Raw genomic sequence first — 18,465 nt, 5'->3', positions numbered from 1 at the left:
GTGGTGGTGCCTGTAGCAGTGGTGGTGGTGGTGCCTGTAGCAGTGGTGGTGGTGGTGCCTGTAGCAGTGGTGGTGGTGGTGGTGGTGGTGCCTGTAGCAGTGGTGGTGGTTGTGGTGGTGCCTGTAGCAGTGGTGGTGGTGGTGCCTGTAGCAGTGGTGGTGGTGGTGGTGCCTGTAGCAGTGGTGGTGGTGGTGGTGCCTGTAGCAGTGGTGGTGGTGGTGCCTGTAGCAGTGGTGGTGGTGGTGCCTGTAGCAGTGGTGGTGGTGGTGGTGCCTGTAGCAGTGGTGGTGGTGGTGCCTGTAGCAGTGGTGGTGGTAGTGGTGGTGGTGGTGCCTGTAGCAGTGGTGGTGGTGTGCCTGTAGCAGTGGTGGTGGTGCCTGTAGCAGTGGTGGTGGTGGTGGTGCCTGTAGCAGTGGTGGTGGTGGTGGTGCCTGTAGCAGTGGTGGTGGTGCCTGTAGCAGTGGTGGTGGTGGTGCCTGTAGCAGTGGTGGTGGTGGTGGTGCCTGTAGCAGTGGTGGTGGTGGTGGTGGTGCCTGTAGCAGTGGTGGTGGTGGTGGTGGTGCCTGTAGCAGTGGTGGTGGTGGTGGTGGTGCCTGTAGCAGTGGTGGTGGTGGTGCCTGTAGCAGTGGTGGTGGTGCCTGTAGCAGTGGTGGTGGTGCCTGTAGCAGTGGTGGTGGTGGTGCCTGTAGCAGTGGTGGTGGTGCCTGTAGCAGTGGTGGTGGTGCCTGTAGCAGTGGTGGTGGTGGTGCCTGTAGCAGTGGTGGTGGTGCCTGTAGCAGTGGTGGTGGTGGTGGTGCCTGTAGCAGTGGTGGTGGTGCCTGTAGCAGTGGTGGTGGTGCCTGTAGCAGTGGTGGTGGTGGTGGTGCCTGTAGCAGTGGTGGTGGTGGTGCCTGTAGCAGTGGTGGTGGTGCCTGTAGCAGTGGTGGTGGTGGTGGTGCCTGTAGCAGTGGTGGTGGTGGTGGTGGTGGTGGTGGTGGTGCCTGTAGCAGTGGTGGTGGTGGTGGTGGTGCCTGTAGCAGTGGTGGTGGTGGTGGTGGTGCCTGTAGCAGTGGTGGTGGTGGTGGTGGTGGTGGTGCCTGTAGCAGTGGTGGTGGTGGTGGTGGGGGTGGTGGTGCCTGTAGCAGTGGTGGTGGTGCCTGTAGCAGTGGTGGTGGTGGTGGTGCCTGTAGCAGTGATGGTGGTGGTGGTGGTGCCTGTAGCAGTGGTGGTGGTGGTGGTGGTGGTGGTGCCTGTAGCAGTGGTGGTGGTGGTGGTGGTGGTGGTGCCTGTAGCAGTGGTGGTGGTGGTGGTGGTGGTGGTGGTGGTGCCTGTAGCAGTGGTGGTGGTGGTGGTGGGGGTGGTGGTGCCTGTAGCAGTGGTGGTGGTGGTGGTGCCTGTAGCAGTGGTGGTGGTGGTGGTGCCTGTAGCAGTGGTGGTGGTGGTGGTGGTGGTGGTGCCTGTAGCAGTGGTGGTGGTGGTGGTGGTGCCTGTAGCAGTGGTGGTGGTGGTGGTGGGGGTGGTGGTGCCTGTAGCAGTGGTGGTGGTGCCTGTAGCAGCAGTGGTGGTGGTGGTGCCTGTAGCAGCAGTGGTGGTGGTGGTGCCTGTAGCAGTGGTGGTGGTGGTGGTGGTGCCTGTAGCAGTGGTGGTGGTGGTGGTGGTGGTGGTGGTGGTGGTGGTGCCTGTAGCAGTGGTGGTGGTGGGGGTGGTGGTGCCTGTAGCAGTGGTGGTGGTGCCTGTAGCAGTGGTGGTGGTGGTGGTCCCTGTAGCAGTGATGGTGGTGGTGGTGGTGCCTGTAGCAGGGGTGGTGGTGGTGGTGGTGCCTGTAGCAGTGATGGTGGTGGTGGTGGTGCCTGTAGCAGTGGTGGTGGTGCCTGTAGCAGTGGTAGTGGTGGTGGTGCCTGTAGCAGTGGTGGTGGTGGTGGTGGTGGTGCCTGTAGTAGTGGTGGTGGTGGTGCCTGTAGTAGTGGTGGTGGTGGTGGTGGTGGTGCCCGTACCAGTGGTGGTGGTGGTGGTGCCTGTACCAGTGGTGGTGGTGATAGTGGTTGAATCAATGAGGCAGCGTTTGGTGCCCACATGGGGAATGATCTTCTGGAGGGAAGCGGAGACCGAGAGGGATGCCACTGGGGCTCAGGGGGACCTCTACAGGGGGACTTCCACCGGAGGACGACCACGGGGGAGGGGGGAGGGGAGGACGACCACGGGGGAGGGGGGGGGAGGACGACCACGGGGGAGGGGGGAGGGGAGGACGACCACGGCGGAGGGGGGAGGAGAGGACGACCACAGGGCGCTGGGGTAGCCGCTGGGCAGCAGTCATAATCAGTATCGTACCCGGGTGATGGCCGAGTTCGTACTCAGCAGGGCATCAAATATATCATTACCTGTAACACACGCATCCGTGTGTGTGTGTGTGTGTGTGTGTGTGTGTGTGTGTGTGTGTGTGTGTGTGTGTGTGTGTGTGTGTGTGTGTGTGTGAGTGTGTGTGCGTGTGCGCGTGTGTTGAGGGAGTGAGAGTGACTTGTGTAAGTGAATGAGAGTGAGAGAGCAAGTCTGGATGATAATTACCTTGAGAGGCAGACCAGCTCTGAACACTTGATCGCATAAACTGCAGAACAAAAAGTGAACGTTGTAATGGTTGGCGGTGACGGAGGCGTCGTCGACCTCTCCCAAGATAACGTCATCTATGTTCCCTTCTTTATTTTGACTCATCACTACATTTTAATCTTTTAAACTCGTTGTAAAACTCACAGTAATCATTGATGATAGCGTGAGATGGGTGAGAGAGAGAGAGAGAGAGAGAGAGAGAGAGAGAGAGAGAGAGAGAGAGAGAGAGAGAGAGAGAGAGAGAGAGAGAGAGAGAGAGAGAGAGAGAGAGACAGAGAGAGAGACAGAGAGAGACAGAGAGAGAGAGCGAGAGAGAGACGGGTCACAATAGACCCCCCTTAGCACCCTGGACCTGAGTAATGGGTTCCAATAGATCCTGTAGCCCAGGCAATAGACCCCCAACCGTAGCCCGTGGATAAGACCCAAGAGAGACCACTCTTACCTAAACACATATCTCAGTGGCTGACTCAGCACGTCTCACCAGGGAGGTTGTGGTCGTCGTCTTGTAAGCTCGAAGCAACGCCTCAAACCCACTTAATGAGTCTTATTTTGAGCTGTTTATCTGTCAATAAAAATCCGGCTTTTATGGCGTGTTCTTCCCTATCGGCCGGTGGTGGACGGTCCCCAGCTGAGAAGCACACCAGAATTATGCTCATAACAAGTTAAGGTTTTACACCCAGGAGTCTAATGTAAGGACATGTTAGTTTCTCACCAAGGTCAGCATTCATGAAACATTTACACAACCACGCACGAAACCTGTACATCTTTCCTCAATCATGGCGGCTTTGTTTACATTTATTAACCAGTTTACGAGCTGGGAAACTTCACTACCCAAGGTTATTATTGTTATAAACAACCTCGTAGTGCTTCGGAGCTCATAAACTGTTTAATAAATGTAAACAAAGCCGCCATGATTGTTGATAAATGTACAGGTTTCGTTGTATGCTGTATCCTGCCCCCAGGAATAAGCCTGGATTAAATAATCCTCGCACATATGATTGTAATACAGGTTATGGTCGCATTGTTTGTTGATAATGACAAACTCAGGTGGACCCGACTCCAGAGGGGAAGGTCTGGTAGGCCCTCAGTACTCCTTCAGTTATATGCTGCACCATATGTTATGGCTCTTGTACATGTGTGACTGTGTTCATACCTGGTACAGCTGTTGTTCCTTGGGTCTGTACAGCTGTTGTTCCTTGGGTCTGTACAACTGCTGTTCCTTGGGTCTGTACAGCTGCTGTTCCTTGGGTCTGTACAACTGCTGTTCCTTGCGTCTGTACAGCTGCTGTTCCTTGCGTCTGTACAGCTGCTGTTCCTTGCGTCTGTACAGCTGCTGTTCCTTGGGTCTGTACAGCTGCTGTTCCTTGCGTCTGTACAGCTGTTGTTCCTTGCGTCTGTACAGCTGCTGTTCCTTGCGTCTGTACAGCTGCTGTTCCTTGCGTCTGTACAACTGCTGTTCCTTGCGTCTGTACAGCTGTTGTTCCTTGCGTCTGTACAACTGCTGTTCCTTGCGTCTGTACAGCTGCTGTTCCGTGGGTCTGTACAGCTGCTGTTCCTTGCGTCTGTACAGCTGCTGTTCCTTGGGTCTGTACAGCTGTTGTTCCTTGCGTCTGTACAACTGCTGTTCCTTGCGTCTGTACAGCTGCTGTTCCGTGGGTCTGTACAGCTGCTGTTCCTTGCGTCTGTACAGCTGTTGTTCCTTGCGTCTGTACAGCTGCTGTTCCTTGGGTCTGTACAGCTGCTGTTCCTTGGGTCTGTACAGCTGCTGTTCCTTGGGCATGTATACCCTTGTACCGTTACTATCCCTGTTTACTGCACGAATACATTGGCTGACCTACATGTACTTCATCTGAAATACTTAATAAGGTACCCACTGGAGCAGCTGTGTTAACAGATGTGCAAATTCTGTGTACATCTGCTACCCCACATTCGTCCACACTCTGGCCAAAGTACATTTGTACAGCTGTCATTCTACACGTGTCCTCCCACTGACACATTGGATAGTCTACATACGTGCAGAGATACGGTTAGAGCCTGATATACACTAGAGTTAGAGTCTGATAAACACTACGGTTAGAGCCTGATATACACTACGGTTAGAGTCTGATATACACTACGGTTAGAGTCTGATATACACTACGGTTAGAGCCTGATATACACTAGAGTTAGAGTCTGATAAACACTACGGTTAGAGCCTGATATACACTACGGTTAGAGCCTGATATACACTACGGTTAGAGCCTGATATACACTACGGTTAGAGCCTGATATACACTACGGTTAGAGCCGGATATACACTACGGTTAGAGCCTGATATACACTACAGTTAGAGCCTGATATACACTACGGTTAGAGCCTGATATACACTACGGTTAGAGTCTGATATACACTACGGTTAGAGCCTGATATACACTACAGTTAGAGCCTGATATACACTACGGAGAGAGCCTGATATACACTACGGTTAGAGTCTGATATACACTACGGTTAGAGTCTGATATACACTAGAGTTAGAGTCTGATAAACACTACGGTTAGAGCCTGATATACACTACGGTTAGAGTCTGATATACACTACGGTTAGAGTCTGATATACACTACGGTTAGAGCCTGATATACACTACAGTTAGAGCCTGATATACACTACGGAGAGAGCCTGATATACACTACAGTTAGAGCCTGATATACACTACAGTTAGAGCCTGATATACACTACGGTTAGAGCCTGATATACACTACAGTTAGAGCCTGATATACACTACGGTTAGAGCTTGATATACACTACAGTTAGAGCCTGATATACACTAGAGTTAGAGCCTGATATACACTACGGTTAGAGCCTGATATACTCTACGGTTAGAGCCTGATATACACTACGGTTAGAGCCTGATATACACTACAGTTAGAGCCTGATATACACTACGGTTAGAGCCTGATATACACTACGGTTAGAGCCTGATATACTCTACGGATAGAGCCTGATATACACTACAGTTAGAGCCTGATATACACTACGGTTAGAGCCTGATATACACTACGGTTAGAGCCTGATAAACATTAGAGTTAGAGCCTGATAAACATTAGAGTTAGAGCCTGATAAACATTAGAGTTAGAGCCTGATAAACATTAGAGTTACAATCCTACATTGATAAATCTTTGAGTTATTAACCGTCTGGTGGTGCAGTGGTAACAGGCCACCCGAGCGATTTTTGTCTGGGTTCGAGCCCTTGCCAGGGGGAATTGACTAGGAACCAAACCTTAACTGAATGCTTCTATTCACTCGGCAGAAATTTGGACCTGAGAGTACAACCTCTTGGCGGGTCGTATTCCAGGAAAAAACTAGTAGGGTAAGGCTTACCATGAGCTATGGGAAGGGAAAGCTCTCAGCCAGCTAACAGGAGTCAGCAGTCGTCTGCTCCTGTACCCACCTGTGTGTAAAACTAGTAGGGTAAGGCTTACCATGAGCTATGGGAAGGGAAAGCTCTCAGCCTGCTAACAGGAGTCAGCAGTCGTCTGCTCCTGTACCCACCTGTGTGTAAAACTAGTAGGGTAAGGCTTACCATGAGCTATGGGAAGGGAAAGCTCTCAGCCAGCTAACAGGAGTCAGCAGTCGTCTGCTCCTGTACCCTCCTGTGTGTAAAACTAGTAGGGTAAGGCTTACCATGAGCTATGGGAAGGGAAAGCTCTCAGCCAGCTAACAGGAGTCAGCAGTCGTCTGCTCCTGTACCCACCAGTGTGTAAAACTAGTAGGGTAAGGCTTACCATGAGCTATGGGAAGGGAAAGCTCTCAGCCAGCTAACAGGAGTCAGCAGTCGTCTGCTCCTGTACCCACCTGTGTGTACAACTAGTAGGGTAAGGCTTACCATGAGCTATGGGAAGGGAAAGCTCTCAGCCAGCTAACAGGAGTCAGCAGTCGTCTGCTCCTGTACCCACCTGTGTGTAAAACTAGTAGGGTAAGGCTTACCATGAGCTATGGGAAGGGAAAGCTCTCAGCCAGCTAACAGGAGTCAGCAGTCGTCTGCTCCTGTACCCACCTGTGTGTAAAACTAGTAGGGTAAGGCTTACCATGAGCTATGGGAAAGGAAAGCTCTCAGCCAGCTAACAGGAGTCAGCAGTCGTCTGCTCCTGTACCCACCTGTGTGTAAAACTAGTAGGGTAAGGCTTACCATGAGCTATGGGAAAGGAAAGCTCTCAGCCAGCTAACAGGAGTCAGCAGTCGTCTGCTCCTGTACCCACCTGTGTGTAAAACTAGTAGGGTAAGGCTTACCATGAGCTATGGGAAAGGAAAGCTCTCAGCCAGCTAACAGGAGTCAGCAGTCGTCTGCTCCTGTACCCACCTGTGTGTAAAACTAGTAGGGTAAGGCTTACCATGAGCTATGGGAAAGGAAAGCTCTCAGCCAGCTAACAGGAGTCAGCAGTCGTCTGCTCCTGTACCCACCTGTGTGTAAAACTAGTAGGGTAAGGCTTACCATGAGCTATGGGAAGGGAAAGCTCTCAGCCTGCTAACAGGAGTCAGCAGTCGTCTGCTCCTGTACCCACCTGTGTGTAAAACTAGTAGGGTAAGGCTTACCATGAGCTATGGGAAGGGAAAGCTCTCAGCCAGCTAACAGGAGTCAGCAGTCGTCTGCTCCTGTACCCTCCTGTGTAAAAAAAATACAAATAAAGGACTATCTGATGGTACATTAAGTTTAAGAAATAACTTTGTTATGTAGTTACAAATTGATAAAAAAACAGAGGAATAACCCTGTAGCACGTAAGTGTTGGAGTGTGAATCACGAGGATAACTTAAGAGAGTGATGGAGGGCAACAACTGGTCCAGCAGCTGATGGCTCTACCACGCAGCCCTCTCGCATAACGCACCGTATTCCCACCTAATATTCCCAACGTCAAAGTAAGTTGTTCTAAAAATCACAGCGGCTCGGAAAATTGACGTGATGTTCAAGTTTTCTATTCGTGGGTCCTCGGTTAGGTTAGGTTTGGGCAGTTTAGTACATCAGTTTAGTGACGTTGTGAAGGCTGGTAGTGCCCCCCCCCCCACCTCATCTTGACATTTAATTTTGAATTGTGCTCGAAAACTGTCCCATGTGGGCTGACAGTTGTGGATAGAGGTGGCTTCCACAACGTGTTCTTTCAGTGCATTCCTTTGTGGGCCTGCGGGCCGTTCCAAGCAACAGCCTGGTGGACCAAACTCCCACAAGCCCAGCCTGGCCTCGGGCCGGGCTTGGGGAGTAGAAGAACTCCCAGAACCCCATCAAGGAGGTATGTGGGGACCTTTGGGCCGCTCCAAGCAACAGCCTGGTGGACCAAGCTCCCACAAGTCCACTTGGTGAGTGGAAGAACTCCCAGAACCCTCTCCAAGGACAATCAAGGGTGGAAGGCACTGGGAACGAGTATTTAATACATTTGACTCATTTGCGTTTCCAGCTTCCACTTGTGTTATCTTGTCCTACTTTCTCTTAATTTAAAAGGGACGTTCTTTGTCCGCCCTGTCTGTTTCCCCTTATTATCTTGTATGTTGAGATCATATCCCCTGTGCTTCTTCTTCAGGGTTAAGAGATCGAGTTCCCTCTTCTTACTTCATGTACGAGGATATGATGAACAACTGTACCCAGAAGGCATGAGGAGAGTTGCCTGGTGTTGGCTGGTCACTGTGCCACCTGCCTCGTGTGGTACAAGGGCAGCAGCTTGTACACTATACATGTTAAAGGTAAAAAATAACGAGAATTAGTTAACGTGCAGCGAGAATATGTTGAGGACTTAGTTCACCTGGAGGCACTAATTACCACCCACTAACTCACCTGTTGTTAAACAACATCCTCTGATGTAAATATATTGTGGGTTATGGACCACAACTTTCTGACCTCCACTACCACCTCAAGTTCAAGTTCAAGTATGTTTATCGAGATAAGCAATAAATACATCTCAATGGGATAGAGTAGCTTAGGCTATTTCTACCCCCCCCCCCAACCACCCAACCCAGCTCCCTGATCATCGAGCCCACACTACTACTACCACCCATTTCAGCCTCCCTAATCATCTACCCCCCTCCCCCTTCCCCTTACCCCTTACCCCTTACCCCTTACCTCCCTTCTCCCACCACATGCTTCCCGCATCACAAAGACATTTACGACCCTTATCACCCTCTTCCTCCACCCCCCTTATCCCCCTTTTTCCCTCCCTCCCATCGTCCATTTCTTTGCACCATGTCGCAGGATTCATGGCAGGTCTGGCGGAGGGCGGGGCGGGAAAGGACTGAATGAATATTAATGACTCGAAATTAATCGTCAAAACTTTACACCCGGAGCCCCAGCTGCTTGTGCTCTGAGGCCACCATGACGCTTTCTGTTTGTAGTCACCACCCACCCCCCAGGCTCCTCTGTTAACGGGACACCTCAGCCTCTGTTAATCTCTTCTCCGGCTCCTCTGTTAACGGGACACCTTCAGCCTCTGTTAATAGCCCCCCCCCCGGCTCCTCTGTTAACGGGACACCTCAAGCTCTGTTAATAGCTCCGGCTCCTCTGTTAATGGGACGCCTTTAGCCTCTGTTAATGGTTTCCTCCCCCCCCCGGCTCCTCTGTTAACGGGACACCTTCAGCCTCTGTTAATCTCTTCTCCGGCTCCTCTGTTAACGGGACACCTTCAGCCTCTGTTAATAGCCCCCCCCCCGGCTCCTCTGTTAACGGGACACCTTTAGCATCTGTTAATAGCCCCGAGCTTCCCTGTTAACTGGACGCCTCTAACCTCTTCTAGTACCCCCTTGATTTGATGTCCGTTTTTAACAGAACTTTTCCAGCTCTCAAAAACGGGATGGTCTTCAAAACAACGGGATTCTCCCGAGGTCTAAATTTCTGTTGTAGGAATGTTCAAAGTTTACTGGACAAGAGACAACCACATAACTGTTAATACAAGAAGGACTGTATGTTATCGCTTATGTGAATAGACCTTTACGTGACGTCATCATATAAGAGTCAAGTCCACTTCCTTTACTTTCAGTGGACTGAAAGTCTTAATTTTCACTCACGTTATTGTGACTTACTGTCTACAGTGTTTACATCATCCGGACCAACCGGGCTGTGATGGGTATGTGGCCCTGCGGGCCGCTCCAAGCAACAGCCTAGTGGACCAAACTCTCACAAGTAGAAGAACTCCCAGAACCCCATCAACCAGGTATATGTGGGCCTGCGGGCCGCTCCAAGCAACAGCCTAGTGGACCAAACTCTCACAAGTCAAGCCTGGCCTCGGGCCGGGCTTGGGGAGTAGAAGAACTCCCAGAACCCCATCAAGCAGGTATATGTGGGTCTGCTGGCCGCTCCAAGCAACAGCCTAGTGGACCAAACTCTCACAAGTCCAGTCTGGCCTCGGGCCGGGCTTGGGGAGTAGAAGAACTCCCAGAACCCCATCAACCAGGTATATGTGGGTCTGCTGGCCGCTCCAAGCAACAGCCTAGTGGACCAAACTCTCACAAGTCCAGTCTGGCCTCGGGCCGGGCTTGGGGAGTAGAAGAACTCCCAGAACCCCATCAAGCAGGTATATGTGGGTCTGCTGGCCGCTCCAAGCAACAGCCTGGTGGACCAAACTCTCACAAGTCCAGTCTGGCCTCGGGCCGGGCTTGGGGAGTAGAAGGACTCCCAGAACCCCATCAAGCAGGTATATGTGGGTCTGCTGGCCGCTCCAAGCAACAGCCTGGTGGACCAAACTCTCACAAGTCCAGTCTGGCCTCGGGCCGGGCTTGGGGAGTAGAAGAACTCCCAGAACCCCATCAAGCAGGTATCAAGCAGCAGGAGCAGCGGCTTGGGGCTAACTAACACAAGCTCCTAAGTAACCCAAGCCGGATATATGAAAATGAACATAAATGTTCCCAATGGGTAGGCCTAGTACCTAAATATTGGACTATTTCCCTATTGACTTTCAAGCTCACTAGCTATACGTCATTGACAATCGACTTGAGAATGGTCCAGGACGGACCGAAACGTCGTCGTCGTCCCTTCACCTTCTAGTGTGTGGTCTGGTCAACATACTTTAGCCACGTTATTGTGACTAATGCTTGCATACGCCACTGATTTTCTGTTTACATTGTTAGGGTAAATATTGGTACTGGGGGATTACCCAGGTTATGGACTGTTTGAGTGATATAGAGAACAAAATGGCACATTTAACTTCAGTTTGATGATGGGAAAATAGGATTAAAATCTAAAAAAACAAAAGTTAATTTAATAAAACTAACAAAAAGAACTTTTAACATCAGCAATACAACATGTATTGCATATATTGTCTTGTACATGTAATAATAAATTACATTTAAAATCAAATAAAAGCTTAACACAAATGAGTCGAACACTAATATAACAAAGTGGTAAAGACAGGTAAATACTACAAGTTAATATTACCCAGACCCACATGTCTTGACAACTGTGCGGAGCAGTTGACCAAGATCAGTGTAGGACTTGTGGTGACCAGCGTCCTAAGTACACTGACCTGGAAGGCTCTCCTCCACGTGACGTCACCTCACCCACTACCAGGAGTGCAGGGGTGGTGTGACCATAAGCTAGTTGATCCAGTGGTTACATAGTGCGTCATAGGTAATGAAAACGCACAAACCAGTGAATACATTAATCTATAGAGTAGCACAACAGAATATACCACTATGATGTACAGTATGTATAGGACAAGGAGGATATGAACGTCTGAGTGGACGTAGAGTTGATGAGGGGACTTGATGAGACTTTTTTTATTATTATTATTTTCTACCACAGACGTGGCCACACATTTACAATACTAACCAGCATATATACATTTTCTTCTGTCCTCCATGGACAGGGTGAGAGATGTGTTAAACATATAGTTCAAACTGCTAGGAGAAGCCACAGCCCAAATAGGAAGGGTTAATATGTGACAACATACATAAAACTGGTTAACGGAACTAGCAGTTTCTGTATGACAGATGATAGAACTATTGTGCATTACACGGTTGGCAGCTCTTATTTTTCGCTCCTGGTGTATCTAAACCATTTGACTAAGTTAAAAGCACTAAGCTTTTTAGCGAATTGCTTAGAACATGTCCTGTGATACCCAGAAACTTTGCATGTGTTACTGTGTCTGCCACGAGCCGGTGTGATGAAGTAATGTTTTCTCTGATAATTTCTCTCTCTAAAATGTGGTCAAACCGGAAAATATTTAGTTTAAGTTGGTATTATTGTCTATGGATGTTGATCCAGTAGAGCTGGCTGGCTGTGCCATAAACAATACTTGTACTGTGTGCTGGTGATGTAATGTGATTACCACCAACCAACATGCTATGGAAGGACGCTACAGTTAAGGTATAGCTTTTGGGGTCATCTTTTATCCTCATCTTGGGATGGAAATACTAGAAAGGATATGGAAATCAAATATTTTTAAAGTTATCCTGGAGATACTTGTAAGTTTGTTATGGTCTTGGAGCCAGGGTTAATAAAGCATTTCCGCGTCCACTTGCGAAACCTGTACATCTTTCTTCGATCGTAACGGCTTAGTCTGTATTCATTAAACAGTTTACGAGCTGGGGAACTTCACAACCCAAGGTTATTATTGTTATAAACAACCTCATAGTGCTTTGGAGCTCATAAACTGTTTAACAACTGCAAACTAAGACGCCATCATTGTAGAAAGATGTTCAGGTCTCGCAAGTGGTGTACAGGTTCCTGAGCCTATTGGGCTCTGCCATATCTACATTTGAAACTGTGTATGGAGTCAGCCTCCACCACATCACTGCCTAATGCATTCCACCTGTGGTCAGCGGGGCCTGCTAATTGCTCACTCCTTCCTCTCCAGTTGCCACAAGGGACGGAGAGTGGTGTACACACGCCCTCCTTCAGCTAGGTGAACAGATGCATCAGGTGAACCTGTTCATTTGTTTCCGCCTCGGCCCCAGAGCGATGTCTGCTCGGCTGGCAGGACTTGTAAATTCTGTTGAGTTATCTGTGATCATGTAGGATCTAATTCACCTTTATCTGTTAACAGTGAGATTATTATTAAAACATTTTCTCTGTTAACAGTAAAAGATTTGTTAAATTTATTTTAGTTTTTATGGTAAGATTTGGCGCCTTCTGTTGATAATTACACTGTTGTACTCTGACCTGTTGTGTTCTTAACATCTGTTACATGTTAACGGTAAGGTGATTTAACCCCCCCCCCCCTTCCCTGCCTGTTAACAGTATAGTAACGTCGATCATTTTCTCTTATCAGTGTTGTGAATTGCTGATCTAGTTAACTGCGTTGTTGGCTCTGAAATACCTGTTTGATAACCACACTGCCATCTCGCAACAACGGCAGGAGAATTGCCTGTTAACGGGTGCGTGTGCCACCATCACCCATTATAATTGCTCCCCCTCGTTTCCCCATCCCGTTCACGGAAGGGTGACAATGTCATTTCTTTCCCCTTTCCTACCCTGTTTACCCTTTGAAGGGGTGGGTGCCGGCGGAATGAAATGGGGAGGTTTGTGAAATGGAAGTTAGATCAGAGGGTAAAGGAAAGGGGGATAGGGAGGAATGGGCATGAGGGAGAGATGGAAGGGTGGGGGGGCTAGGAAAGGGGTACGTTAGGGGGGGGGAGGATGGAGGATGGGGGGGGATGAGTGTAAGGATGAATACCTCATCACTATAAAGCCTTGTTTAATAGCCGGGTATTCTCCTCGATAACGACGTAATTTAGCGAGCCCAGACCGGTTCGAATCCCCTTGTTAGAACACCCGATTCACTTGTTAGAATCACGAATTGGTTGTTAGAAACTTCATAATGTCATTCGCATCTGGGAAAGCCAACTGCCTGGTAGGAAGAGTTGTGATCTTCTTATTGACTACTTGAGACCATCTTTGTATACTAGAAACCTTTCCTTAACTGATCATCATGACCTGTTGATCATGATGACCTGTTGATCATCATGACCTGTTGATCATGATGACCTGTTGATCATCATGACCTGTTGATCATCATGACCTGTTGATCATCATGACCTGTCGATCATGATGACCTGTCGATCATGATGACCTGTTGATCATGATGACCTGTTGATCATCATGACCTGTCGATCATGATGACCTGTTGATCATCATGACCTGTCGATCATGATGACCTGTTGATCATCATGACCTGTCGATCATGATGACCTGTTGATCATCATGACCTGTCGATCATGATGACCTGTTGATCATCATGACCTGTCGATCATGATGACCTGTTGATCATCATGACCTGTCGATCATGATGACCTGTCGATCATGATGACCTGTTGATCATGATGACCTGTTGATCATCATGACCTGTCGATCATGATGACCTGTTGATCATCATGACCTGTCGATCATGATGACCTGTTGATCATCATGACCTGTCGATCATGATGACCTGTTGATCATCATGACCTGTCGATCATGATGACCTGTTGATCATCATGACCTGTCGATCATGATGACCTGTCGATGATGATGACCTGTCGATCATCATGACCTGTCGATCATAATGACCTGTCGATCATGATGATATGTCGATCATAATGACCTGTTGATCATGATGACCTGTTGATCATAATGACCTGTTGATCATGATGACCTGTTGATCATGATGACCTGTCGATCATCATGACCTGTTGATCATCATGACCTGTCGATCATAATGACCTGTTGATCATAATGACCTGTTGATCATGATGACCTGTTGATCATAATGACCTGTTGATCATGATGACCTGTTGATCATAATGACCTGTTGATCATCATGACCTGTTGATCATAATGACCTGTTGATCATCATGACCTGTCGATCATCATGACCTGTTGATCATCATGACCTGTTGATCATGATGACCTGTTGATCATCATGACCTGTTGATCATCATGACCTGTTGATCATGATGACCTGTTGATCATAATGACCTGTTGATCATCATGACCTGTTGATCATAATGACCTGTTGATCATGATGACCTGTCGATCATCATGACCTGTTGATCATCATGACCTGTTGATCATAATGACCTGTTGATCATAATGACCTGTTGATCATGATGACCTGTTGATCATCATGACCTGTTGATCATAATGACCTGTTGATCATGATGAGTTGTCAATATAATGAGCTTGGCCATACCCGTACTCACGTACTTGACCACACCCGTACTCACGTACTTGACCACACCCGTACTCACGTACTTGACCACACCCGTACTCACGTACTTGACCACACCCATACTCACGTACTTGACCACACCCGTACTCACGTACTTGACCACACCCGTACTCACGTGCTTGACCACACCCGTACTCACGTACTTGGCCACACCCATACTCACGTACTTGGCCACACCCGTACTCACGTACTTGACCACACCCGTACTCACGTGCTTGACCACACCCATACTCACGTACTTGACCACACCCGTACTCACGTGCTTGACCACACCCGTACTCACGTGCTTGACCACACCCGTACTCACGTACTTGACCACACCCGTACTCACGTACTTGACCACACCCGTACTCACGTACTTGACCACACCCGTACTCACGTACTTGACCACACCCATACTCACGTACTTGACCACACCCGTACTCACGTACTTGACCACACCCGTACTCACGTACTTGACCACACCCATACTCACGTACTTGACCACACCCGTACTCACGTACTTGACCACACCCGTACTCACGTGCTTGACCACACCCGTACTCACGTACTTGGCCACACCCATACTCACGTACTTGGCCACACCCGTACTCACGTACTTGACCACACCCGTACTCACGTGCTTGACCACACCCATACTCACGTACTTGACCACACCCGTACTCACGTACTTGGCCACACCCGTACTCACGTACTTGGTGTGGTGGTGGTGCCGTGCTGAGACTCAGGGGTAGTATGAGGTGGAAGGTATAAGCCGTAGGAATGGAGATGAAGTAATGGAAATGAGTTGAGAGATTGATGACTAGTGAGCGTTATTCCGACGGCGGATTGACTGCTGTATCCATATGCAATGTGATGAGTTCTTGGAGCAGCGGCCACCGCCCTGGCAAGCCCTTGCCGCCCTGGCAAGCCCTTGCCGCCCTGGCAAGCCCTTGCCGCCCTGGCAAGCCCTTGCCGCCCTGGCAAGCCCTTGCCGCCCTGGCAAGCCCTTGCCGCCCTGGCAAGCCCTTGCCGCCCTGGCAAGCCCTTGCCGCCCTGGCAAGCCCTTGCCGCCCTGGCAAGCCCTTGCCGCCCTGGCAAGCCCTTGCCGCCCTGGCAAGCCCTTGCCGCCCTGGCAAGCCCTTGCCGCCCTGGCAAGCCCTTGCAACGGCTACAACAGCCCTGGCAAGCCCTTGCAACGGCTACAACAGCCCTGGCAAGCCCTTGCAACGGCTACAACAGCCCTGGCAAGCCCTTGCAACGGCCACAACAGCCCTGGCAAGCCCTTACAACGGCTACAACAGCCCTGGCAAGCCCTTGCAACGGCTACAACAGCCCTGGCAAGCCCTTACAACGGCTACAACAGCCCTGGCAAGCCCTTGCAACGGCTACAACAGCCCTGGCAAGCCCTTACAACGGCTACAACAGCCCTGGCAAGCCCTTACAACGGCTACAACAGCCCTGGCAAGCCCTTGCAACGGCAACAACAGCCCTGGCAAGCCCTTACAACGGCTACAACAGCCCTGGCAAGCCCTTGCAACGGCTACAACAGCCCTGGCAAGCCCTTACAACGGCTACAACAGCCCTGGCAAGCCCTTACAACGGCTACAACAGCCCTGGCAAGCCCTTGCAACGGCTACAACAGCCCTGGCAAGCCCTTACAACGGCAACAACAGCCCTGGCAAGCCCTTACAACGGCTACAACAGCCCTGGCAAGCCCTTGCAACGGCTACAACAGCCCTGGCAAGCCCTTACAACGGCTACACCGCCCTGGCAAGCCCTTACAACGGCTACAACAGCCCTGGCAAGCCCTCACAACGGCTACAACAGCCCTGGCAAGCCCTTACAACGGCTACAACAGCCCTGGCAAGCCCTTACAACGGCTACACCGCCCTGGCAAGCCCTTACAACGGCTACACCGCCCTGGCAAGCCCTTACAACGGCTACAACAGCCCTGGCAAGCCCTTGCAACGGCAACAACAGCCCTGGCAAGCCCTTACAACGGCTACAACAGCCCTGGCAAGCCCTTACAACGGCTACAACAGCCCTGTCAAGCCCTCACAACGGCTACAACAGCCCTGGCAAGCCCTTACAACGGCAACAACAGCCCTGGCAAGCCCTTACAACGGCTACAACAGCCCTGGCAAGCCCTTACAACGGCTACAACAGCCCTGGCAAGCCCTTACAACGGCTACAACAGCCCTGGCAAGCCCTTACAACGGCTACAACAGCCCTGGCAAGCCCTTACAACGGCTACAACAGCCCTGGCAAGCCCTTACAACGGCTACAACAGCCCTGGCAAGCCCTTGCAACGGCAACAACAGCCCTGGCAAGCCCTTACAACGGCTACACCGCCCTGGCAAGCCCTTACAACGGCTACAACAGCCCTGGCAAGCCCTTGCAACGGCTACAACAGCCCTGGCAAGCCCTTACAACGGCTACAACAGCCCTGGCAAGCCCTTGCAACGGCAACAACAGCCCTGGCAAGCCCTTGCAACGGCTACAACAGCCCTGGCAAGCCCTTGCAACGGCGACAACAGCCCTGGCAAGCCCTTACAACGGCTACACCGCCCTGGCAAGCCCTTACAACGGCTACAACAGCCCTGGCAAGCCCTTGCAACGGCTACAACAGCCCTGGCAAGCCCTTACAACGGCTACAACAGCCCTGGCAAGCCCTTGCAATGGCTACAACAGCCCTGGCAAGCCCTTACAACGGCTACAACAGCCCTGGCAAGCCCTGGCAACGGCTACAACCGCCCTGGCAAGCCCTGGCAACGGCCACACCTCCCAAGCAATGAGGTCTTCGTTTGCTATCAGTGAGCACAATTGTATAGGATTTAATTGTTGATGTTAGTCCGTGGTGGAGGTGGCGGGAGTGACCCGGTGTAGTGCTGGGGTGAGCGGCCCAGCGACCTGGTGCCAAGGCACTACGGGATCACCATAGCCCGTGCTACTTGGAACTTTGTTCCAGGTAGCGAATCTTTAACAACAACAACAACCTGGTGCCATCTGGTCGTCAGAGGTAATAGCTCCCAGGTGCTGAAACAAGGCACTCAAAGTCAGCGCCTCTCCACAATCTGCACCCGCTAGTGATCGATTGACGGAGCTCTAGGTTTATGAGGGCCAGGATTCGTCATTTACGAAACCGGTTGATCTTTAAACAATCATCAGGATAACGCTGAACCAGTTTTACTGTATAGCACTTTCAAGGGATATATGAAGATGGAGGGAAGGAATTTAACGTTCCTCAGCCACTTGGGACCATCGAGGATCGAACGCCGACCATGTAAAACGAGAATGAGTGACTGGGCGTGAATGAAGTGGAAAATGTTGTTATTCATGCAACTTCATGGTAATATTGCCTTCCCCACCATGTGTCCCTGACGCCCCCCATCATGTCCCTGACGCCCCCAATATGTCCCTGACGCCCCCCCCCCACCATGTCCCTGACGCCCCCAATATGTCCCTGACGCCCCCACCATGTCCCTGACGCGCCCACCATGTCCCTGACGCGCCCACCATGTCCCTGACGCGCCCACCATGTCCCTGACGCCCCCCACCATGTCCCTGACGCCCCCACCATGTCCCTGACGCCCCCCACCATGTCCCTGACGCCCCCACCATGTCCCTGACGCCCCCCACCATGTCTCTGACGCCCCCCACCATGTCCCTGACGCCCCCACCATGTCCCTGACGCCCCCCATCATGTCCCTGACGCCCCCCACCATGTCCCTGACGCCCCCCACC

General features: G+C 50.8%; 1 protein-coding gene across 1 annotated transcript; it reads right to left on the bottom strand.

Moving 5' to 3' along the window:
• Window positions 1-3,728: 3,728 nt before the first annotated feature.
• Window positions 3,729-4,361, bottom strand: LOC138372176 (trichohyalin-like). Its single transcript, XM_069337491.1, has one exon. It carries the CDS (start codon window positions 4,359-4,361, stop codon window positions 3,729-3,731), a length of 633 nt encoding a protein of 210 aa, XP_069193592.1.
• Window positions 4,362-18,465: the final 14,104 nt, after the last annotated feature.

Source organism: Procambarus clarkii, chromosome 38 (genome assembly GCF_040958095.1).
Source record: "Procambarus clarkii isolate CNS0578487 chromosome 38, FALCON_Pclarkii_2.0, whole genome shotgun sequence".
Classification (NCBI taxonomy): domain Eukaryota; kingdom Metazoa; phylum Arthropoda; class Malacostraca; order Decapoda; family Cambaridae; genus Procambarus; species Procambarus clarkii.
The sequence above is the reverse complement of the archived record's forward strand: the minus strand, read 5'-3'. Positions and strand labels throughout refer to the sequence as shown.